Raw genomic sequence first — 26,374 nt, forward strand, 5'->3', positions numbered from 1 at the left:
TACGGATGAATAATTTTAATGATTTAGGTACACATAGGTTTACAGATCCATTATAAAGACACCAAAATTTCACTAGCATTCACACAGCCAAAACAATAACAAAAATATGGAAGAAAATCCAAATTAAGAAAGATATATTCGATTCCACATTCTCTCACACAATACTTGTTACGCCACGTAGCAAGATGAAACGTTCCTGCGTAGGTGACATTGCTTTTATTTAAGATATCCATTGCACACAGCTGGGCTTCAATCCACGTCGTAGTTGGACGGATCACTGTTCGATTCCTTCACTGATTCTCTCGGTGCTCTTTTTCTTTGCCCATTTCATGAAATAACAGCGTTTTTGTTGTTCGGTAGGAAGAGGCAAAGTATCCCGCATCCTGAAAGTCCAAAAGACATTTATTAGATGTACATATCCTACCCATGAATCAATTGCGTGTGTTTGAACAGACGGTATGGAAAATATCATCCATGGAACCACACCGCCATTATCCTCAATCATACTTGTTACCGTTCATTAATACTAGTAAATAGGAGTAGCTGCTATGGTTGTAATTTCGTCTTTTTTCCCCTCTGAAGTTGCGGTCAAAAACATCCTTTTTTCATTTATCATCCCATCACCCTGTATCAGTTCATTGAGATGATCCAAGCAATGAATTTGTGTCTCTTAACGTAAGCTATGACTTGACTTTCTCCACTTGCTATGTGATTTTCAACATTTAGCAGTGATATTTTACGAGAAAATTAATGGTTCACATTTATACATTTTTATTTGTTTACGATAACAGAATATTTTCACCTATAGATGCCTAAATACGGCTTTAGCAATAACTAATTATTATTATCCTTTCATCAATTTCATCTCATAATAGATTAATTTTACCAGTCAGTTTTTTTACTTCAAGATTTTAGTTTTTTGAAGCTTTTTATCTTTCTTACCAATACACTATTGTGGAAAATAAACGACTAAAATATCAAAATATTTCATTTTGGGAAATAATGTGCAAGTTACTGTGCCACTGTGTTCTAGGATATCTTATTTTACCATTGTAATTTTATTTTTATAATCAAGACACCCTTTCTAAAACCAAATCCATTCCAAAATAAGCGTTTTTAATCCCTCACCTCCAATGACGCCAGCAGAGAGGAAAACCGGAATGGCGCAGTTCACATCCAGCAAAGCGCCAAATACAATATTGCCTACAATCGAGCCAATGTAGCTGATGTTCATCAGAATAGTTGTTGCAAGCCCCCTGTACCGAATAAAATCGCAAAATTAGTTATTTAACTTAATGCTTCTTTTACATGTATACATATGCATGTATGAGCTAGTGATTTTTTCTGGGATAATAGATGAATAACTGTATTAAATATTAGGTTTCTTCATCCATGGCCATATGAATATATGCAAGAATTATTTTTCAGACAGATCTTAATTTATTTGAATGATGATAATATTTATTGTATCTGATGAAATTTTAAATATTTTGAAAATATTTTTTGGTTTTCTATTTTCAACATAGTGTAACTTTTGTTAATTGAATGGTATGAGCTAGAAAAAACAGAACTTCATCATATTTTACCTTAGTGTTGCCGGGAAAAGTTCAATGATCACAGACATTAGAGTTGAAAACGAAGCCGCATTGAAAGCTTGCAAGAAACATGATAACGCCAAATTCTGCGACGCTGATCTGACAAAATAGCTTCCGGCTCCGCAGCAAGCAGTGAGGGTCATGGCGGTGACTGCAGGAAAAATTATATTTGATGTAGTAAGCATAATCATTAAAGCAACGACGGTCGGTATCTAGAGGTTTTTCCCAGGTCTAATATATCATTATGCGTGAAAACCTCGTCCGTTTGAGTTGTAAAAGTTCTGAAATCCCGGCCAAGGCATAATATTGCAGTAAATTCAGTCCAAGTGAAAACATATCTAACTATATATGTTTTAATTCTTCGTTAAAACTTTCGCGGGTGCTCGTCATGTTGAATTAAAACTTTTGGGCTATGTCGCCGCGTCAGATTTTGGCTTCCTGCCATACATTAAGGTGACGACTGACAGAATAGGAAATATCCTACGCAAATTCCAGATAAGGACAATATTCTCGCCTCACGTACAGATAAAACATCTACTGAAAACCGTCATGGATAGAACTCCACTACAAGTCGAAGGGGTATACCGAATTCCTTGCCAGACCTGTGGGAAGAACTACATCGGCGAAACAGGCAGATCGGTTAAAACACGTCTAGAGGAGCACGAGAGAGCAATTCGACTGGGGCAGTCAACGAAGTCCGCGGTAGCCGAACACGCAGCGCTGGGCCACACAATCGACCTTAAGGAAGCAAAAATTGTTGCGAGAGTGAAAGGCTTTAAACAGAGACTCGTAAGAGAAGCAATAGAAATATCTAAAGAGGAGAAAAACAACTTCAACAGAAACACTGGCCTTAAAATCAGCCGTACTTGGCAACCCGTAATCGGCAAAAATAATCAACAACCTACTCCTCCAACCTCTCACTCCCCTCCCCCCACCACCTGACACGTATACCTATATATACCAATTTTAAATCCCACCTCTTCAGATTCCCTTGAGAAAGCGACCAGCATCGGTCGGGAAACGTTGGGGCCACCCAAAATCTGACGCGGCGACATAGCCCAAAAGTTTTAATTCAATATATATGTTTTACATTTTTGATTTGTATTTAACTAATTTTGCTATTATTTTAAGTAAACTTTTTGAGAGGCGTATGCTTTAAGTCCTGGAGAACAGTATCAATAAGCTACAAATGTCGTTTTTTATCTATATTTAATGATTAGACCATTACAGTCCCAAGATATGTTTGTTAGGACTAACATTATGAGGATTTGACAGCGCATCAGAAGAAAACGGATACAGTTGTAAAGAAATCAGGAAGAGATTTGCGGTAGCAAAAGAGGCGTTCATGAACAGGAAGGAACTTATGAGAGGATCGTCATAAAAGAGTTTAAAGAAAAGGTTAGTGAACAGTCTGATCTGGAGCATGTAGCTTTACGGCACGGAAACGTGGACAAGGAGGACGAGAGAAGACGGGAGGCGTTACTTGATGTGGGTGTGGAGATGTATGGAGAAAGGGCAGTTTCTCAATGAGATATGGAGGAGACAGAGAGCATGGATGGAGGGAGTGCCTAGCGGGGAGGGGGTGTTGAAAACAGTGTTACAGGGTAGAATATTGGGTAAACGAGGGAAAGGAAGGAAAAGAATAGGATTTTTAGATGGAATGAACGGGAATAAGCCTTACTAATGATTGAAGAGAGAAGAACATGAAGGAAGGGGTGGCTGCCAGAACGCTTCTTAAGTACTCCATGGTAACCTACCTTATTTGGTAGAATACTTCAATAAATAAATAATATCATGAGTAGTCTTCCTTGATAATAGTTAGACATAATGCAGCCATAACTAATGATGCTACTACTTACTTAAGGTCCGGGTTATTTTATCATAACGAGTAAATATTATTATTTGAAAAAGATAAATAATTTACTCAATGAGGATATATAATCCATAAGGGAGTATTTTATATATAATTCATTGGATTCATGCTAAGAATTAGAAAAAATTGAGTGTTTCGGGGAAGTAATCATCAGAAATATTTTAATAGATTAGATCGTATGAGGATAATGAATCCAAGAAGCCATTATAAATACGAGAAATGCATGATATATTACAAAAGTATATCGTACGAATCTGAAAGCTGAAAATCGTGCGAGTATTTCTTGTCCGTCTCTTTTCCCTTCTCAGTAGAACGGCCCTTATTTTTCATAATTGCGAAAAGTTATGTTTTCCTGGTCTCAAAATGATCCAAATGGTGTTTTTATTCACGTGTAAAAATTTTGTTACTTTAAAATAACGGCAACCCGTGCCCCAAGGGCCCTAAGTACTAAGGACCCTAAATTGAGTTTTTTGGGGCCGAAAATGTGCGTTTGTTAAACGTAAAAGAAAAGTTCTCTAGGGCCGATTTTATGTTTGTTTTAACCTATCTCTAAGCGTTTAGGAGATATCGTCCGTCGTAATGCAATCCCCCCCCTAGGGCGCCACCCCGCACCGCGGCACCGCTGAGGTATGTCCCGCACCACTTACTAGAGACTTCCCCTCAACCCCCTCCCCTTCCTCGGCAAAGACTTTGCTCCTGATGACAAGATTTACATGCTAGTGGTACAGTATTGAATAGGTTGTTCCTCTTGTGTCATGATTAATGTTGTTAAAGCCTATAATGTCAATTTTAGCCCTTCAACGCCGTCCTATGTACTGGGTACCGACCCCTTATACCTTGATTTTTTGCCGCCATACGGCCGCGAACCATTCCAGCAGGCTTTGTTCCAAAGTGCTTTTTATGTACAAAATATTATAAGCATGTGATACAAATGTGTCAATGAATAATAAAGGAATGAAGGGAATGAGCAGGGCTTCCAGGGCTCCAACAGTAGATAGAAATATTCAAGGAAGAAGAAACGAGACAGTCAGTTCACGGATGTAGATCACTGTGGATAGATAGAGATAGTTCTTGTGTATAGTGTGCAAAGGATAGGAAGAGCTAATTTTTTTAGGATGTAAGGAGAAAAGTGGTGAAATAAATACTTTATCATGAACATATATAACAAGATATAAGGTTTGATTACGGAAGTGCTCTGCAATAATTAATCTTTACACAATACTGAGATTAAGTTCTTAATAAATTGGAAAAATATGGTGTCTTAGAAATTTAAAGTAATTTATGTAAAAGATAAAATGTGATATGAAAGATATTACTATACGACTAGTGAATACATTTACCGTGCTTTAAAATACTTACGCAAAACTTTTTATCGAAAAACACAAGAAAAGATGCGATATAGAACTCCAAATACGTTAAATGCAAAGAGTTTTAAGAGAAAATTAATGTGAAAGTGGAGACGAAATTTTTCAAATGCGTGTCAATTTATAATATAACTGTCATCATAGAAGAAAAATCTTCAATTATTTCTTTTTTCAGTTTACTTTACCCTCATATTTTACATTCTCAGTTCTCCCGATAGCTCACATAGCATAGAGGTTAATGTTTACATAGTTTTCATATTACAAACACGAGAAAATTTGGGCCATGTTAATCAAACCAGAGAACCTGAATTCGATATCTCAAAGTATGTATCCAATGAACGGGAAAATTGGTTTTTATTTTGCAAGGACATAATTCTGTAACAGGTAATGGGTTCTTTTCAGGTGAATTACAGTCTACTGGTACTTACCAATTACCCTTTTCCTACCAATCCTCTCCACGAATGTTCCTGTCAGCAGAGCGCAGATAATACACGCCGATCCGATGGAAAAAGTGTTGATGAACACCTGCGGCTGAATGGTGTCATCCAAGCAGTCGATGTCGGCGTTGGTAATGTTCTCATTCTGCCAGTCCAGCATCCACTGCGGCGTTTGTACTTCCATTGCGACCACTTCGCAAACAGACGCCGTCTGATTCGGGTGCGCGATTTGGAACTCCTCGAACCGATTGAAGAGCTCGGGAAACCACATCCCGAATCCAAAGTATCTGCAAAGAGACGAAATTATGTTCAAAAAAGAGTGGACAGTATTTATGCTCAAATATTAAGGACTGTAACGTAATTTATGATGAATAAATACTAAGCAGTTTTTGAGCAATTGTTCTCCTGTCCGGGTAATACGTTCTCTTTCGAGCGTCTGATTGCGTGACCATAATTACAATGATTGTTCATCGCATATACAACGGAGTGAAACTCGTGACTTAAACATAGTATGCTAAAACAGACATAAAATTCGGAAATAAGAAAAGAAAAGTTACGGAATGGAATATCTTCTGTCTTGTACACTCGCTATTGCCCAATGAAAGAACCCAATACGGCCAAAATTCCAAACAATAGGATATATTGAGGTTTCCTCAAAATTCTTGCATATTAAAAAGTTGGCGACACTCCAGAAGTAATTTTTAGAAGTAAAAAATTGCATCATCTATAAGCAAAACACTTTTTCTTTACACTGATTCGGTTTCATTAATTTTGAAATAAATTTAGCTGCACCTACGCAGCAAAATGGCTGGAAAACATGCAGGTAATTTACATTTACTTATCGTGAAGGAGTTCCAATTAGTAACGCCAGTAACGAAGTGTTATATTCTTCACGGCTGACATTAGTTCAACGCCATTTTTCCATCTTACCATTTCCAATTTTCAAATAATTTTATTGTTTTGTACGACATTGTAATATTTCATTAATTAATTATTAAATGATACATGAAGCCTAAGTATTAGCATGAAGAGCGCCATATCATTATTATTCTATGACAATCTTTATCGTAGCTTTTGGTTGCTATCCATCTCCTCCTCGAATGACATACAGCGTCTTTCTTGTTCATGCTGTGCTCCCAATTAATGACCAATTATTCCTTTATATTCGACTTGCACAACCATCAAAAGACTGCCTCACAGTCGCAGAAAGGTGCGCTGCTTTCTCTTTTTTCCCTCACTCGGATTTCTCTTTTAAAAACTAAATTGGCTTCTCTGAAATACTAATTTACTTCTGTTGTCAGAGCGTAAGCAGTATTTCCCTTACGAATATTCCATCGTCAAAGTTTGTCTCGTAGGCAGACTTATCATTTTCCATAATATATAGTCAATGAGCGGCATTGTGAAACTCCTCGAGCTACCCTCAAGATTACTTAGGGTGAACTTGCGAACTTTAGCTCCTATCTATGGCCAGTAAATTTATTTTTCGTCTATGTGCTCTAACAATGGAAATATAAGGTTACTTAAGGGAAATTTCATCGTGATACTGTCTCGAACGAAAGAGGAAATATATATTTAAATTAACCACTCATTCACTGATTCAACCCGAAATTTTGTTTTAGTAAATGATGGTGGAGTTCGGCCCGGACTAAGTCACGACCCTGTGATTATCGATTTTTGTGGACACAGGTTTCGGTTTCGTAGTACGTTTCCTTGGGCCGCTTCGAGCTTCAAGGATTATGGCTAGAAGTGCTCGAACCTCCAGTGGGGATTTTAAATCCAAATTCTCTCAATCTGCAGCCCAGCGCTCTACTCCAGTATAATTTATCGTAGTCATATAATAATTTTATACGAGTAGCAATTAGAAGGGGGGTATGGATTAAATCCAATATTTATCGAAATTGCAGTACTATGCCTCATTTTATCTCATGGATTTGTAGGATAAGAGGTGCTGGAACCTTGCTTCTCTTGGGTTGGGTCGTCAGGCAATATTTAAGCAATCCCGCTTAATAAATATGGCAATGAATAAACTTATACCTGAGTGATATTCAATTATACGTCAGAGCGATTTTTGACGAGTTCACTTGGTGGAAATCCATTGTAATAAGATGGGAACAGCTGTAGTAATTTTCCACATAATTTTTATAATTATCATTATCGGCATTATCAAGATATCTCTTCATAATGACGTGTAAATGTTGAAACCGGTCGAACGAATAAAATATTGTAACAAACTTACTACAGCTGTTCGTATCTTATTCCATCATAAGTCGGTAATTACCATTGATAAAATGTCGACTCACCCGAGCTGAAGAGAAAAGAGGCTGAGGAGGCCTATCATTGTATTTTTCAGAAGAGGAGGGCGGAACAAGTCAGCCATTTGGCTCAGCGTTCCTATCAGACGTGAAATCAGGCTTTCCTTCTTCTGATCAGCGTCCTCTGCATCCCAGCCACCTTTACTCTCCAATGAACTATCCATTTCCAGCCGCTTAACCTTAAAATTGACGGAAATAAAATCTGGTATTATGGTCATGCTTGAATTAAATACTCCGCAAGTGACGGAGATGCTGCGCACCTTTAATTATTTGTACGCATATTTTGAACATTAATATGCCAATTTGAAGGCTACAGCAAGTTTTGACCTAAGAAAGGTATGCCTTAAATTAATTTTCTTAATTTATTTTTCAACTTTTATTTTGGAATTCTAATTAAAAAAAACAACTCATTAATTAAGTCTGCTAACTGATCTTCTTAGGTTCAACTTGTACTTTTGAATAAAAATTGGATAAATATAGTCCATACTACTCTAATTTCTTGGTTTTTACATGTGTATGACATAAACATACGTAATGACCTAAGCATAGCTCTGGTTTTACAACCTGCATTTCAGTTGCATTAAAATCTTAGACATGTACTAGCAATTAAAAAATAGTAGAAATCTATCAAAAGTATTTGCATGTTTTGTTTTCCTCAAAACTTCATAAATGCGACAATTTTTCTTTTTTAGTGGAGCTGACGAGTATAGATATCAGCTTTAGTCGGTTTTGATAGCATGGGGCGTATCACCCGCAGCATACGGGATAGACGTCGCGAGGTTATGTTTTACAGAAATGATTCTAACAGCTAAGAGAAGAATGATGTAAGTATACGTTTTTGTGCGTACGTCAGAAACAAGACTAGTCACCATATTTACTACTTAGTTTAATCAAAAAAGCAAAGTCGGACAAAATATAATCATTTTACAAAATGTGCGGCATCTCACCCAAATTGACCCTATGGCAGAAAATACTAAGACAGCCACGTGTATTCGGTCTTATAATTAGTGTAATGAATCAGCCGTATCCAAGGAATTATCTTAAATGTCTGCTTTAAAGAAAAGATTACGATCTTCACGGTGTAAAATGTGCAATGAAAAGCAAGGTAAAACAAATGATAAACCCAAAGATAGTGTGTTTGTCATAAATAGATGGCTTAAAATGAAAGGAGCGATGAGAATATTTAGTGAAAGATCTGTTAATAAAACCTCATAGCCAGTTCGGTTAAGTTTGCTGAAAATTGCTGTTTCGTTTTTTACGGATCAAAGAATGACTTTTTCGCTCAAAGATTTTTTCTTTCCGCTGTTTTTGCTTTGTATGATTCTAATATTCATTACAGTTTCTAGTGAGTTCATTGAATCCATCTTTGAACTTTAGAATTCAATTAACTATCAATGATCTCTGCCTTATGTATTGGAAGTATGAAATATCTGTTTTCTTAATGTACTATAGAATCATTTTTGTGTCTATGACATTAAGCTACAGTTTTTCCTTGAACTGAAACATTAGGACTGGTATTATGATCCATGTCAGCATTAAATGACTAGAAAAAAAAATTTCCAGCGTAATGTAGCTCAAAATATATAGATGCTAATTTTTCACTCAAATGAGTATCATTACGATATTCCGTTTTTTATTATTCTGTAGTACATATTATGATCCATGGAGATCGTATCAGCATTCTGTGAGCTGCCTATGTTAAATCAGAAAATTCAGGAATTCTCCGTGTGCAGTGGTCTAACAAACAGCGTGAAAATTAGTCAGTGAAAGGACAGTAAACTTTCTAGATAATCCTTCTTGGACATCCATTCAATCCTTCTGAGGGTATGCGTAATGCTAGAGGAATATGACAGAAGTCTATAGAATTCTTCACCTGCATATGAACCAGCCTCATATATTTACATTCATGACAGAAAATCGATGAAATATAGCCCTACCAGTAGCAGATATGACTTAAAATTGAAAAAGAATATTGGAAGTGCAGTAAGAATTTAATATTAAAGGATGAAACTTATGCAGTGCTATGAATCCCACTTCTTTCATGTTGTACCTCTTGATGAAAGAATTACTATCCTTGAGTCAATTAATGGAAATCGATGGGAACAACTCTCTTTCTATATCCACGTAGTTGGTTATTGGTTTCCAATTCCCCTGGATACAGCGTTCATCTCCAACATAATTAGGAAATGGCTATTTTGATTCTTTTACTTCACAATATCTGGTGAAATCGTGCGATCTGATTTGGATCTTGCGAAAAAAATTAGTTACAGGACGAATAACAAGTTGTAACTCAATGATTCTTCTGGTACAATTTATTTCAAAAATGTTCTGGATTAGTAATTTTGTGAAAGTAAGGAAATAAAAATTAATGGTCATTTAAAATAGGTATTTTTAGTGGTAAAGCTTGGTGGTGCATGCGTAAATTTCTGAATCGATGTTGAGAATATGAAAGAAGTTCAGGCATTTTAATTCTTCGGTACAATAATCAATTCAGTTTTAGTAAATAAGTAATATTAATTACGGCTTGAGGGAAAATATCGGAACAGAGGAAAAATCCGAAATAAGAAGCAACAGAAGAGTGGCGAAAATAAAACGGGACGACCGGGTGAGCAATGCTGACAAAGAAGGGAAGTTGTATGAAAACTTTAAGGTTTAGGGGGAACAACTTAGTGGACCATGCCTTAAAGAATGATAACATAATGAAGGCAATCGTCGAAGGAAGTAAGCGGAAAAAGGTAAGAACGCATAAGGAAGACCTAGGATAAAATAACATGGAATACACGATGAAGGGTATGAAGAAGAATAAATATGCAGGTACTAAAAGATTAGCTGGTATTAATTCTGGCTGGTAATTAATTCTCAGCTGGCTGGAGAATTAAGGGGTGAGCTGCGTTAAACCAATCTTGGGTTTATATTCTTGTACTTTTTCACTAAATTTTAATGTGTGTACAACATGTTAAATATGATGATGTTGCGAAACAATCTTAGGATTGCTCCTAGTATACTGGACAAGCCTCGGTGATAACTTTACGGAGTGACCGGCTTCACGCAGTGTCCCACCAAGGCGATAGAATGGAAACACCCATTTTTTTTCTAAGACCTTGGTGTCGCACGTCTTGGACTGCTAATCGCATAATATGCTCAGCCGTCCAAACCATCTTGTCTGGTAAGGTCCACAATTTTCCATTTTAAGGAAGCTGACGCCTTATTTCTTAACTGGCTAAAGCACACGCCGGATATCGAGGGATGCGGGTTCGAGTCCCGGTGAAAGCGAATGATTTTTTCTCAATGGAATTTCGAAAATCATATGCTTGTTGATAGTTCACGATGATGAGGGAAACCCGAATCCCAGTTTCAGTTAGGCAAAATAAGTATCTTCGAAACCGGTTTTTTTTCTTTTTCCTTAGCAATAATCTCCATGGAGATTATAAGTGTTAAAACGGCTTAAAGACTGTTGATTAACGACATTTCTCCTCCTTGTACTTTTTTTGCTAGAACTTAAATTTCCATCTTCGGGCGTAAGTAAATAATATGATTATTTTCGTATCGCAAATCATTTAGGACCTTTACCTTAAATGGGTGACTTAAAATGAAAGGAGCGATTATAATGTTAACAGATTTTTTTACTGAAAGATCTGTTAATAAAATCTCTCAGAATCTGTTTGGGTAAGCTTCCTGCTAGTATTCTTTAGTTTTTCTACGAATCAAGAAATACTTTGCCACGTTTTCTAGTTAACAGTAAGTAATGGAAGGGAACACTCAAAATTTAGTTGTTTTTTAGTTTAGTTTAGTTAATTTAGAAAAATTGGTTTTCGTTATTTAAAACCAAAAAGGTATGAATGAAAAACACACAGGCCAATTTTCAGAGCTCTAATTCGATTTTTTAACCGAGATAAGTAGCTTTAAAAGTCCGCTAGGAGCTTAAGCCACGCCCACGACGCGAAACGTATTTCTATTGGCTGACGCCGCGTGACGAGTGAACTTCATGAATGTCGTGTGTGTAATGCTTGAAGAAGCCGTAAACACATTGGGTTCGTGGATATAGTGGCCAAAAGTTCATCATCATGACGAAACAAAACGTTAATTTTGTTCTGGCTGATTTCCGAATGTACTGACATTATCAAGTGAGACTGAACAATTTTTTTCAAAACTAATCATTTCATTGAAATAAAACTTCTTAAGATGAAATGTTTACAGTTTGAAGAGAGACAGTAATCACGGCAATTATCGTGGTTGCTTTAATTTGTGGACATGCCATCGTATAATCCTTTACTTATTACTGGTTTTTAGCGTCCGGGTGTAAATTATGAAATAAATGAACAAATGTGCTATATCTATAGCTGTTTTCTTGCCCTCTAAAGGGAGGAAATTCGGGGAGTCTCCCGCTTTGCCTTTTTTTTTGCCTTACCGGGTAGGAATGTGCCGGCCTCCCCGTGTTGAAGTGATAAATATGCTTGAATACTTCGAGAGCTTCGTCGTGCCTCCCCTTGGTCAAGAGAAACGCAGGAGATTCCGGGAAGTAGTAGATGGCTGAGATGGACAACACGGAGGGAAGGGCCGCCACTGCGATGAATATCCTCCAGGAGTTGTAGCGGAAGCCAATCTCTGCGGATCCCAGCAGCCATGGACGCGGGATTATCGCCCAGGCGACCACTGAAACATTTTTAATCGCATCTTTCAGGCTTCATAAACACCATCGCATATACGTTTTATTTTTTTCCAACGAAAAATATTACGCCATTAGAATTTTTCTCATTTCCAATGAGTTTTTAAATATAATTTTAATGAATGCCCGAACGGTATCTGGTGTCCTGTGAATTTGACTTGAAAAATGCGAGTGGAGTCGGACGAAGGTCATTCAAAAGTAAAAAATACTTATATCTTCAATGCACTAAAAATACTCCCTTTTTACGGCTGATTATTTTTGTAAAAGCCCTCTAGCCACACATAATCGAACATAGTTTTTCAACGATGATTGATTTTGTTTAATTGAAAGTTTCAACGAGTATTTTGAAAATTGAGGGTAGAGACTATACCGGAATAAGCAGTTGATGAACGAAATTTAAATATTAATGCTACGGAGGCAATTCCTATTCTTGGGACAACAATTTTCCGTTAAGTTCGTGCAAGCAAACAATTGTGCCACGATTATTTTGGCTTTGCTCCAGTCGGATTTGAGGTGAGGAATCATAGGTCTACATTCAAAAGCTCTTATACATTACAACAGATCAATCCTCATTAACCTGTGCTTAAAATTACAGTATGGGATATGCTTTTTTATGTTACGAACAAATTTTACCCTTAAAGGTCATAAAGGGAGATCATGGCTGCAGTGGCGCAGCGAGGGGGAGGTTTTGGGGGTTAAATCCCCCCCCCCCCCAGAGCTCAGAGAAATTTTTAAGTTTAATCCATTTTACTTAATTGTATTTATATTACTAATATGATATTGTAAGGATTAATAAAATATCCCTCATAAAGCCGTAAAACTCAACATTTTGAACCGTTTATCTTAAAATTCCGTAATTCATAAATCTCGCACCTACAGTTTATCCTGGTGGGTATTCCATACCCCCAAACCCGTAAGTATTAGTTGCACCTAAATCTCTCCAGCCTCAATTCCTAGCTGCGCCCCTGCATGGCTGTAATATTTGATTAGAAAGCGCTCGTGCTTGTACTTACATGGAACCAAAACGGTTCCAAGAGCCCAAAACATTTCCATCCAGCAGAGGGCTCTGCTCCGGTATTTGGATGAATGAAGCTCTCCTAAGTATGGGTAGCATACTGGAATGGCTGCCAAATTTCTAGCGCATAAAAATAGAGAAAAATTCATTTTAATAACGCAGGTGTAAATAAGCATTATGTGTTTCAAAAAAATTAGAGTTAAATGTTATGAATACTCTTTGCTAGATATTAAGGGTGAAAGTAATTGGAATCAGTAATATAGTTTTACCATCTTTTGAATTGAAATTGTATTAACATCCAAACCTGTGAATTTTTCTTCATGCATGCCACTTCTAAAAATGTTACTTAAGGTCAAAATTTAACAGGTTATTCAGGTGAAATTACGGCTTAAATTGTCTATTTTTGACAGCCATAATTCATAAGTTTTCGAAATACTACTAAACGGGTGCGTTACTATCTATATCAAGATCAAGGAATGTAATAAATTCATATCTGCTAAAATTTCTGTGAAAGGGTATATAATTAGCAATTATTTATTCTCATAAAGTTTAATGTATGGTGTTTTTCGTCGTTGCTTAAAAAAGATGGGCGATTCGTAAAATACGGCACCTCTTTTGCCTTAAACAGATTCAAAAGGCCTAAGGTTAGCGCTCGATATGATGATAGAAACTAGCAGAATTGAGGACATTAGCAGCTAGTCAAATCGCTAAACATTGTTGCAAGTTTATTTTAAATACCATGAGGGAGTGATGTTGAAATGAAATTGCTAATTTATTGTAGGGGCTCTAAACTTTGATGCTTCGCTTACTTTCTTGAACTGTAGGTAGGTTATTCAATTTACGTTCTTTGCAAGAGCTAATCGTATCTTGTTTTTGTTCACCTTATGCATTCAAATTACTACCTTAAGTAAAAAGTGACTTTGTGTGACTTATGTAAGTGACTTTTAAGTAAAAAAAATTAATATGGAACATAGGTGTGTGTTGGCGTTGGAAATAATAGGCATGCATTTAGTTTTTCCCCCACATATTTGAGTAAGGTTTTATTTATTTATAGGTGTTAATTTTCGAAAGCAATCACCATCTTCACTCTGAATGACACGTTATTAATGTGGCCGTTTCAATTGGGCGACAAAGGAGGGAAGAAAGTGGGAAGGGAGGAGGAAGGACGTGAATATCGAATTAGACTTTCAGTTGTGTGTGCCAAGCCCAGGAGTTCGTTATCCGAGTAGCAATCAAATTTGTGTCAATGAAATTGAACGATTTTCAGTTATCGTAGAAAAGAGATTTGAGAAATTGGTTTCAGTCCAAGATATGGACCGCTAATGAACTACTAACTGCAATTTTTATGTGTGATGAAGAAAAGCATTACGCCCCTAACGCGTAGAAATCACACAATTTGCTATCATTATGGCCACTTCCAAAGCTCCTGTTTTTCGCCGTGCTGTGCGGTTTAATATATCATGACCCCGTAATGGTACCTTGAGAGTCACCGAAACGTGCTGTCCACAGTATATTTTACTTATATCTTATATATGCATGAGGAATTGATTGAAACTGCACCAGGCATGGCTTTCAGTGGGACGATTTGCAAAAGAACTGTATGGCATCATTTTTTAAAAGTACTGGTAAGAATATTGTCTATAACCTGCCATTTATACGGTTATGCTAATTCTATTACTTTGTCCTAAAAATCTTTTTCTTAATCTGCGAACGTAATGAGCCAAAACCCAGACGAGATGACTGGTGAAGGAATTAATGCGAATCCGTTAACGTTAGCAACAACGAGGAAAAAATACTCTGCGTATAGGGTCCGCCAATGCGAGGGATAGATGGGCAGTGAGTCGATGGTGAGAAAGCTTTGTGCCGATTTAAATTCAAGGATTATTAAGCGTGGGAGGAAGGAGTATTTACAGTTCGCTGGTGAAGTTGGTTATCATCAGGAGACCAAATGCGATCAGTGGAGGGGTTCTAACTGGCAATAATCGATCGCAAAAGGGTTGCGGCTTTTGGAGCTTTGGAAACAGATCGTCAAAATTGGGAAGTTGTGCGGTTGGCAGAGAATAGAACTCCAATATCTTTCGGGAAGAGTGTGCTGTGATCTTATGAGGTCGGTTTTTGCCTGGGACCTGGCATTTCGATAAAGTATCTCGTTTTGATTCGAAAGGAAGAGTTGGAATCTGGAGGAAGTTACGCTTTTTATTATTTAAAGATAACGTGAATTGGAGTCTATTTTATGCCGTCCAAGTCCCAAATAGTGACTGAAGAACCTTTGTCACCCTTATTTCTAGTTTTGTGAGAGATACGCGCAATAACTATTATCCGTTTTATTAACCGAACCGAAAATTTTGTTACGTTTTTGGTTGAGAAAATCAGTCCGGTGATGCAACGAATGTAGAAGCGTTTTGCTTTTACCAAGGAGGATATTTTTGAGAGCAACTATATTTTCAAATTGGAGCTGAAAAATTATTTTATTTGAAATAAGTATTAAATTGCTGCCTGACTGTCTTAAACGTAGAGGGTGAGTTAGGGCTTTTGCCGCAAGAAAAATATTATTTTACTCTCTGCAGTTGACTATATGGTGGTATGATTAAAACATATGCGAGATATGATGATGTGATGAACAGAATTGTGGAAGGGAAGAATGTAAAAGGATGGCCTTGGATAGCAAATAAGAAAGAGATATAGGTGAGGAAAGATGTCAAACAGTAGAATAATGCAAATGTGAAAATACTTGCTGAATTGGCTGCCAGTAAATTTGAAAGCCTAGCAGCCTCAAATCTATCAGTCTTTCAAGGTGGTGGGGAAAACTAAGTGCCCAAATTCTATATATAGGTGATCGAAATTTCAGGTAGATCAAAGTTTGGACTTAAATCAACATAGGTAGACTGAGAGCAGCTGCCTAGTCACTTCAAAATATTGGGATTGAACTTACACCCTCATCAGGAGACACAATATCACATTTCCAAGGCTTATAATAATAAGAAAAAAAAGCTTCTGACTTTAACACTTTGTTGGAAAAGGTGTTTAATGGAGGTATCGGCACATGCATGGGATTTACCTCAAATTATGGCAGGAGATACGCCCAAAAATGCATCTTGGTTAGCATTCAGGTTGAAAATATGAGCAGAGAAGAGTGTCTTTTTATTCGACGAATGTGTGCTAAATAAAGCTGGTGTACACCAACCACGTTTTCCCCTATTTCAGCAGTCATAGTGTTTTTGTTTGAAATACTGACTAGAAGCCGAACCTGCTTATCAGTCATACAGATAAAGGCCGAAGCCACAAACATTTTTCTTCGAGGGTTTACTAGGAGGGAGAATGAATTTCGGAGGATGGGGCTTTATCTAAGGACGATATACCTAAGACTATCTCTAATGCATTCTGGGGGAGTTTAAATCCCCAGTCTCTCCCTCCTTGCCCTCACATCCGGGCTCACTACGTCCTTAATACATATGTGTGTGGTTGAATTTCAGAGATTTTAAAATATTACTTATAGATCATAGGAATAGAAGAAATTGTATGCATAAATATATAATCCAAGCTTACGTCAGTCCAGTTACCAATCTGAGGAGGAAGAATGGCCAGAATGACTGCATGAAGCTGGACAGTATGGCTGCGACGGCATCGATGGCGAGAGCCGTTAAGATGACCGATTTTCGACCCCAGGAATCAGCTAACTTCCCCCATATGCAGGCACCAGCCAGCGACCCTGAGGAAAAAATAGAATAATATTCGAAATCACTACCTAACGGGAGAAGCGGCGATTCGTGGCGTAAGGACCCGTGTGATAAAATTGTTACCATGTGCTGCGGGAAAAAGGGACCAGGCTTAATAGTTCCAGTGCAAGTTGGATTAAATAAATTACTCTGTAACATTTACTTTGAATCATTCAGTCTCTCCCTATTGATCAATTAATCCCAAAATGTGAGCATTATTAGAGATCTGTTAGAATTTTTTCCATATTATATGAGTTTCAATTCTCTCCCAGCTTCAGCGTTCTCCTTTGGAAGGCTACTCGAGGACATTTATAAAGCCCAATACTTAACCGGTCTTTATGTAAAATGTAACCCCTTTGACTGCTATATCTTGAGGTTAAAGTAATCTCTCATGAAAGCATCCAATAAAATTCTCTTCAAGCATTCAATTATTTATCTAAATATTCTTTTTTGTTTTTTCGTTTGTCTTCGAAAACACGTTATTTTTATTTTTAATGGATTTTCATTCCTCAATATCCCCAATAACTATTTATTTCTAATATATATTCGGGTAAATTCCCTAAAACTTTTATATTAATCATAATCTTAATACTGCTCCGCGAGCCGTCTCAAAAAATTTCTAACGAAAATATGCTTTTAAACTAGATCTGATACTTAAAAAACACTATTTCTCAATTTGATAAACTGGTTTGGAACGTTCTAATATGTGCACAGTTAAAATTTTATTTTATCACCCTTAAATATCTATTCAAGGGTGTATACCTCTATTTTTGTTTCTTTTTGCTTAAGTAATATATTGAATTTTATAATGGTATTTAAAAATATTTTTCCTCAAATTATTGTAAATGTGTTACCATATTGAATATTTGATACAATATGAAGTGTGAATATTTTTTGTCCGATTGTGGTTAATTACTTTAATCATTTTTGTGAAACATCTGTTTCCTGGAAGTTGCTCTGGCTCTCATTTCATGAAAGAATAAACTGGAAAGTACCAAACTCATGTAATTGGTACTATCGTGTTTAAAAGTATTAATTATGATATAGAATATCATTTTATTCCTGTATTAACATCATCAAAGTGCCAGGAATTATGATAGTAGGCATATAATGGAATGTATTGTCATGCTTCCGATTTATAAGAAAACTTGCTGAGTACCATGGTTTCTGTTCTGAATGCTTTTTGATAGACTCGTGGTATGATTTTATGATGGTGGTCTAATGATGCCGTATATCTCATGGGCTTGGGATGCCTTACATCTCATGAGGACCAATGGCGTGTGATGAATTATTCATTCACTGAAAAGTCACCGTATCTATTGTGCAAGATGTCAGAATTCACCACGTCACATTTGATACTCCCTCTAAACAATGACGAAACGGCGGAAATCTGCCTTAAATGTCAACAGTTGCAATAAAGAAACATTAAGAGTGCGATCTTCATTGTATTGTTCTTTAGTGAACAGCGTGAGAAGACAATGAGATGGGCAAAAGATAAAATCTGGAAAAATTTTGTATATCTGGGTGGTCTTAAGTGCCAGACAGCTCGTTATAGATAACTCGGCAGCTGGATATTTTCGCACGGGTGGCTGAAAGTAGCCATCCTCCAAAATAATCCTTGATTTTCGGAATGCACTCCACACCTTTTCTCCTCTATTGCGGAGTGTGTAACAATGTTCAGAAGAATAATTTAGCTGGACGTGCAATTGAGCCATAGACCATGTTTTCCGTGATTAACGCCCTCTAAGACCATTACGCCACCCACGTTACTTATACCATGAGGTATTTTACGGAGAAATATGGCAAACAAGTACTGAATCGTAGTAGAACTGCATATGTTGTCATTTTGAATTCATCGTCATCATCAGTCAACAATCCTAAGATTGGTTTGACGCAGCTCTCCATTCCTCTCTCCTATCTGCTTACCTTTTCATAGCGACGTATTTCTTCTCTTTTACATCCTTTACAACCTGTCCTATGCAACTCATTCGGGGCCGTCCCTTGTCCTTCTTCCCTTCCACCTGTCCTTTTACGATTGTTTTCATCAGGCAATCATGTCTCAGAATGTGGCCAACAAAGTTGTTCCGTCTTCTATTTTAAAGGTTTTAGAAGACATTTCTTTTCTCCCACTATTCTTAGCATTTTCTCGTTACTTACACGGTCGATCCATTTTATCTTCAACATTCTTGGGTAGCACTTCATTTCGATCGCTTTCACTCTTGACTTCTCTACTGCTGTCAAAGTCCAAGCCTCGCTGTCATGCTTTCTCTCTTTGCAATTCATCTAATTCAATTCATGCAATCATCAAATCAGGCAATTCATCAAATGCTACATGCTTCACATGTAGCATTTGATGAATTGTATCCTTACCTATATGCTTGTATTCTCAGCTGTATTCTTATCCCATGTGGTATTCTACGAAAATGCATACATGGCAAAAATGAGTACTGAATCGGCATAGGACTGCATTTTTTGTCATCAGAACCGATTACGGTCGGTGGAAATGAAGTAATATTCATGAAATTCAGCGTTGATTGTTTATTTTCTCTTTGGTTTTGGGGAATGATTTCACACAACAGTTTGACAATTTCTTATTTCGTAGGGAATTAGGCGAAAACTTCATCAAAAGAGAGAAAGGACTTAGTTTGAAAACCGCTGCTTGTTCTGTGGTATTTTTGGAACTTACAATCAACGGATACGTCACCCTAAAGGAGCCTTCAACTTTATATATCATAAATTATGATTTTCATTATCTTCTTTTCTTTGGATCATGAAGAATCAACAGTAGAAGTTTGAACCATTCCAGGTACAATATCGTAAGTACGTCACTCCCATTGCATGCTTGTTTTTCTTATTTAATTTACCAGTCGAGGACTTTGGCCGAGAATACGTCGCCAATAGTAGAGTTGCTCAGATAGATTTGCCTGATACTCTGCTTGATGAATAATTCTACGCCAACATTTGAACTTGCGATAGTTTGGTCGCTCTCTTTATTTGACTTTCAGCTGAATCGGTGTGATGAGTTTTAGTTTCATCCGGTGAAAGTGCGATATGAAAAGCACGCATTTACACGCTAAAAATTCACGATTTATGTTCTATTTTTGTTTTTCTTTCATCTTTAAAGTATTCGTTTGTGTCGAAGGTAGTATCAACGGATTTTTTTATCGTAATTTTTCTTTGCAAATCCTTTTGCTTCACAAGTTTTTTTCAGGTCCACGCTTCCCCGAGGTCGTTCAGTGGTGCCTTTTTACATAGGTGTCCATCTTAAATTTTAATACGTAGTCTTTCCTTAAAAGATAAATAGAAAATACTATATCGCCTGGAAAGATCAGGTGCAGATAAGTACGAGGAAAAGGGCTTTCAAAAGGGGCTTTTTATTTTTGGAGCTTACATTCAATGAAGTCTTCTTATCTCAGTGGTAATCCATTTTAAGCCTATATCGTCCATCAAATGGGGGAATAAATCGCGTCTAATTTTTTACATTATTTTTGTAGTCAACGACGATATGCCGTTACTCTAACTTTTTATCATCATTAAAACTTCGTCTCAAGATGAGTATCTACTTCTTATTTCATGGTACCATCCGTAATTTATTTACAATTTAATCTTCACCTTTAATTTGCACTTACTTGTATGCCGAGGTTCAGGCAATAATTTTTAATGACATTCCTTCACTATGATTCAAGAAGTAGATTGGCCTGGTATTTATATATATTTGGCTGATATTATATATTTTTATAATTAACTGCCATAGGTATAATTACTGGCATATGTATTAACTCACATTTATATTTAGGTAAATATAAATGTAGTTGTTGTTAGCTGTAGTTAACAACTAACCGCATATCTTGAAAGCTTTTATATGACGCCTGAAGGAAACATTAAAAGGACTGCCTCGAGTTTCAATTTGTATTCCATACAGAACTTATTGTGAAACGTGGTATTCGTCGTATCTAGTTTTTTCCCCCCTCCGGTGAGGCACTCTTTTCTAGGCGGCGCAGCATCTCCAGTAGCAGCACATTCTCTCTCGTCGTATTTCTAGCCTTCGTCCTTGGCATTTCACTTCCAGAGCTTTACGCTGGCGCAGCATTTGTAGCATTGTAAGTCTTTTTCTCTTAGTTTCCATCTTATATCTCTTTCCTGTTCTGCGCATCCATGAAGAACCGTATGAAATGCGTATGAAAAACCTTTTGTTAGTCTAGAAGTGAACTTAAAAGCGCTTGAAAACCAATCTAACGGTTAAAAAACAAATAAAATATCGAACAGTTGCTAGTGAGATGAGAATATTGATGTATATTGAATATTGATAAGAAATTAATCAAATAGTAAAAGAATTACCTATGAAAGGGGATGAATTGAGGAGACCTTTGTCGTACGAAGTCATCCGGAGATCACATTCCGCCGAGGGCAGGAGATAGCTAATGCAAAATGTCTGGAAAGCACAAGCGATGTAATACAGGCCGCAGGCCGCCATAACTCCGAACTGGAATTTTCCTTGACCTGTAAAAAATTAAATTCTTTCATCAGAGGCAGTTTGCTCACAGATATAAAATGGTAAAATCTCCTCTTTTCAAAGAAGTTCATTGATCAATGAACTATTTTGCTGAATTAATGCCCTGCATATCATTAAAACAGTTGTTTATTCTTTTACTAAGAGTCTTGATCATCAATGCCGCTTATCACCGTGGATAATGCCGTAATAATAATAGTATTTTCCCATATTAACTACGTTTATCCCCAAAAAATACATTTCCATTTCGTGGTCAACAAAGAAAATTCTATGAAACATAATTATGTCATACTAAAAGCTCTTACCTGAAAGCATTTTCCTTCGCAGAAAAGCATCAATTTAATCTAAGTATTCGATAATTAATGTAATATTGGGTATAAAAATGGTTTCATATCATAATATTGCCAAAATTTAGGGATATTTTGATGATCTATCTCACTTCTCAAAAACTCATCGGTGAAGTTTGATAATTACGCTTCCAGTACCTCATTGGACACTAAGGAAGACTTTGCAAAATATCTACCAATTAAATATGAGGCTATTTACAAGTTTTCCGCAATTAATGCATATGTTCATTCAGCCCAAAATCTTTCAGCACCGGCATCCCATTCAGTAGCGCCATTATGCTCTCAGGCGGCTGCCCCGGGCAGAGTGACGAGGATTATCCTCATACATTTCTTATCTAGGATAAAATACGGACTCACCACGGGCTCTCAAGCCCTAAGCCATTACTCACAATTGTTATTTTTACTTTCGGAATAAATATTTAAATTTTACTTCTGAGGTGTCAGAAATTTTACACCTCTGGACCCATGCGTATTCCCGCGGAGAAAGGTGAAGAAAACGGCAGTTGCCAGGAGTGAAGCCTCCTTTATAACAACTTCACCTGCCGTATGAGTAAAATATTCCACCAATCAAAGCTCAAATCGGGTATTATTTACGAAATTCATTATTGTGGAAAGCTGTTTTTGACGATAATGGTTGCTGCCGGCAATCAAAATCTCCCAATTTACAGATTAAATTTGGCTCTGAGGCATTTTCAGTCTTCTGACTATACACAGGAAAGGTTGAATCTCAGCTATTATCGAGGTATATTGTCCTCTTAATTTTTGGTGCTGACGGAAATCAGACTTCCTACTTAGGTTTTTTTCTATCATTCGGAATACTCTCATCCAGTTTTTGTCCATAAAAAGAAAGGTATCTTATGAAGTTGCTAAAATTGATATTTTGTCTTCGCATGCCTTTCTGTATTTATTCATTAGTATTTACTCTTCATGTAGGTTTCGCAATATAAGTAATTTCGTATTTTTCTCTAAACACGGCGTAAGTGGAAGATATATCGGTGACTACGTCTGCATGCAATTATATGCAATCATATTGGGGCATAGTTGGGAGCCACGAATGCATGTAGTTTCATTCTGTGCTACTTGTATTTTTACGCTCTCCGCAGAGGAAGTTTGTGCCCGTGATCCGTCACAACGGCTCGACCCTTCTAATTTTTTTAAAATATTACTTGTTTAAAACTTAAGCGATCAACTTGAGACTATTAGAGTTGATACATGAAAGATATTCCGGGCCGTAATAGTCTAGAACACATGCGTGAATATTACACCGAAGTATATTTTACGTCAAATTTTTCGCATATGAAATAAGAGCTTTTATGAGGCCGATAATCTCCATATGTTCATTATACGTAATTATTTTAGTTTAATCAGTTATTGACGTATTGTTCGTTTAACATTTCAGTTTTCATCTTTAAATTTTCAGGTTAGGTAAAGCACACCAATGGAAAACTTTGCCTATATTTCAATCATAAAATATTTTCCTGCGAAAAAAATACTATGCCAATAATTTTAAAATACTTGAGACGCGGTCAAATCTTGAAAAGGGTATTGTCTACGCATCCTCATGATTTCAGTATGATTTCATGTTGCAAAAGAGAAATACGTCACGAAAAAAAAAATGAAGCGACAGCTGTGCGTCATCTTAAAGCGCTGAGGAGAACGTAGCACCACGCGGTTCGCGAATCTCGCGGCGTCCAGTTGAAGGCGTGTTCTAGTTTCGCTGCATCCGCGGCTTGCGCCGGCTAATCTGGGGGCGCGCCATTTTCCGGGTAATCCCGTCCAAGTCGCGCACCGATCAGCTGACTGCCCCTGGCACGGCACCCGCTGCATCTATCGCCCACCGAGCACTCGCCGCAGCCGACGAAAATGCTCACAAAGATATACGTCGCCCGCTTCGGCCTGGCTGAACAAGGTGGAATAGACCAACGGGAGAGCGCGGAGTGTATATTCCCGAACTCGACACCTCTCTTATTTTTCTGTTTTTGTGGGCAGGAATACTGTGGATTTTTATTTAAATTTCTTTTGCTATTAATCCCATAATTACATCGCAGCACATAACTATGACTAATATTTTTTTCTGCATCAGGTCAGCCAATTCCTTTGCCGCCGCGGAGCTATTTTGATCCGCATCATAAACATGATTACTGCGTGAGTGCTCCATGAGTGATAATGCAAGGATAATAGTTTCGTAGTAATGACAAAAAACTTCGAAGTTCAGTTTTACCCTCCTTCTCCATAATATCATGAAATTTGCGCTAACTTCATGTTGTCCTATGCGGTGAGTTATGCAATTAATTATCAAGGTTAAGAGTGTTTTAGAAAGCGAAAGCAACACTTGCTGGCCCAGATCTGTCGATGCTCTGAGATGCTAGAAGCGGGTTAAGTGGAATGTGACAAGGTAAAGTATATTACATTCTTCATAAACAAACTAGTGCGCAATTTCGCTTTGCGGTTCACTTTATTTACTTCAATTTAATAGTGCTTCACGTAATTATCAGTGAAATTTGAAATATTGGTATCAGGTGCCTAAGTTATTAGGTGTTTCAATTTTCGAGATATTTTCTGTCCTCAATGTCTTTGTTGATGAAATTTAAGTATTGCTACATTTGGGGTTATTTTAAATATATCGTTTTAAATGCATTCTTATCTACTGTGAAAGTATCCTTACCATTTTTGTACCCGAGAAACAAATGCTAAATGAGCAATTATTCCAAATATTACCAACATATATTAGTTGCTAAGCTAATTCTGATATGTTTACACTCACCTGCATGGTGAATTGCGGTCTCGTAATCAACTGCAGTTGCTGAAAATAGAAATTCAATTTTTAAATTTGTACTGATTATCAATAAACTATGTTCGGCAGACAGGAATGAATGGCAAAAGTCTTCTTTGAATATTATGCGAAGATGATAGGATGGAGCTAAGTGTTATCCGCGGATATTTTTGTTTCCGTTTGAGCCCTGGGATCAAAATAAATCAATCAAAAACGATCGGGGCACAGAAAACTAAGCTAACATGCAGTTTTCTCTGATCCACCGGCTTGCTTCTTTTCTTCGATGGGAGAACACACAACCGAATTGAAATTCGTGTTAGGCGCCATTGGCAACCAACTCCTGTCCAGCGACCGTTTGGTCCTAGACGTAGCAGCTGAGAAAGAATGTTTGTTAGACTTACCTGATATAGAATTCCCATGTTCCAAAAGAGATTTTGTCTTCATGGTGACGAGACAGCCGTGTTCACAGACGTCCAAATGTACCCAACTTGTGCTTTTGTTGCTTGACACCGCGCGTTTGATAGTTTATTGCCTCGCTCTCCATCTTCTCGCCGAGAAATATGTTTGCTCGCGCGCCTCTGTGAAGCTCCAAGGTCTGCCTCCCGTTAAGCCCCCGCTGTTTGTAATGCTGCTCTGCTGTCGCCGCACAGACTTTGATAGGGTAAGGGGACAAAGATTGTCCCCGCTCCACTAATGACGTAACGAGCGCACGAGCCTCTTCAAGTCATTCTACACTTGACCTCCGAGGTCACTTTTGGCGGGAGGAAGCAACACTTCTCTAACGTAGCGGTCCGTCACTAGATTGATCTCTATCGTTTTCAAAGTGTGAAAAATCTGCGGATGAGCGTCTCCTCTATCGCTCACTAAACCAAAATGTCAGTCAATACGTAACTGGTGAGCCTGCTCTCGAAATGGGCTATTTTGATTGGTTCCAGAGCGAAGGACAAAATTCACGCATTTAAAAAAAATACGATCGTCTAAAAATTTTTAACGGTTATCGCATTAAGTTCCTCATTTTACCATCATCAACATTTTGTGTACATTTACGCTAACTTGATTTTATTTTTGAAATAATTTTAGAGAAGGTAATGAGCTATACGTGAACGCTGGGACAGGGATGAGAGTCGGCAATGCACTGAATAACGAATTTAGGCAGGGAATTGAGATGGGGCCAAAGATGCGTGATCTAAATAGCGGGGCGATAACTCGGGAAGACACTGGCGCGCTGTAAAAGCAAGGTCAAATTGTATCTTCCGTATTCATCTTCTTTTTGTTTGGAAATTCTTAAATTCGACAGATAGCGCAGGGAAGAGCGTGGACAAACGTGGCTCTAGTGCACTATAGTGGATGGATGGCGGCCGAACCACTTCCGCCATTCGAGTTCGGATCGCGGGACGAAAACTTCATAATATGATGGATGCGTCACTTCCCCACCAGGTCACGCTTGACCTCGATGTGATATTTTTTTGTCGACACTTTAAATGAATCATCACTGCATATCGGAGAGGCGTATTTTTTATTATATTTCATGACGCATTATTTTTCCCTTAAGGTTATCCTATCATCTTAAAATTTTCGGGGTAAATGGGATAAATCCTTTCCAACTAATGCATTTACCAGTAAAGCGAGGAGGCTCGTAGCAAAGGTTTTTCCTATCGAGACTTGAGCACCCCCGAGTTTTTACAGCTTTCCCAAAAATATTGTACGTGACTGACTTCACGAAACTTTGGTTAGGTAGCGTTTGATCTTTCATAGTAAAACTTTTT

At 37.4% G+C, this 26,374-nt stretch overlaps 1 protein-coding gene across 2 annotated transcripts; it reads right to left on the reverse strand.

The window, feature by feature from the left end:
• Positions 1–25,793, reverse strand: LOC124170140 (synaptic vesicle glycoprotein 2B-like). Of its 2 annotated transcripts, none has more exons than XM_046548843.1 (11): positions 25,010–25,793; positions 24,600–24,638; positions 21,317–21,478; positions 16,809–16,971; positions 13,261–13,382; positions 11,990–12,234; positions 7,570–7,760; positions 5,261–5,556; positions 1,587–1,746; positions 1,129–1,256; positions 1–383 (listed from the first exon to the last, which is right to left on the reverse strand). In XM_046548843.1, the coding sequence occupies exons 1-11, from the start codon at positions 25,050–25,052 to the stop codon at positions 328–330; spliced, it is 1,605 nt and encodes a 534-aa protein (XP_046404799.1). In that variant the 5' UTR covers positions 25,053–25,793; the 3' UTR covers positions 1–327. The 2 variants fall into 2 exon arrangements, with proteins under 2 accessions (XP_046404799.1, XP_046404792.1); XM_046548836.1 differs by lacking the exon at positions 25,010–25,793 and adding an exon at positions 24,851–24,971.
• Positions 25,794–26,374: the final 581 nt, after the last annotated feature.

This window comes from Ischnura elegans, chromosome 1 (assembly GCF_921293095.1).
Source record: "Ischnura elegans chromosome 1, ioIscEleg1.1, whole genome shotgun sequence".
Classification (NCBI taxonomy): Eukaryota; Metazoa; Arthropoda; class Insecta; order Odonata; family Coenagrionidae; genus Ischnura; species Ischnura elegans.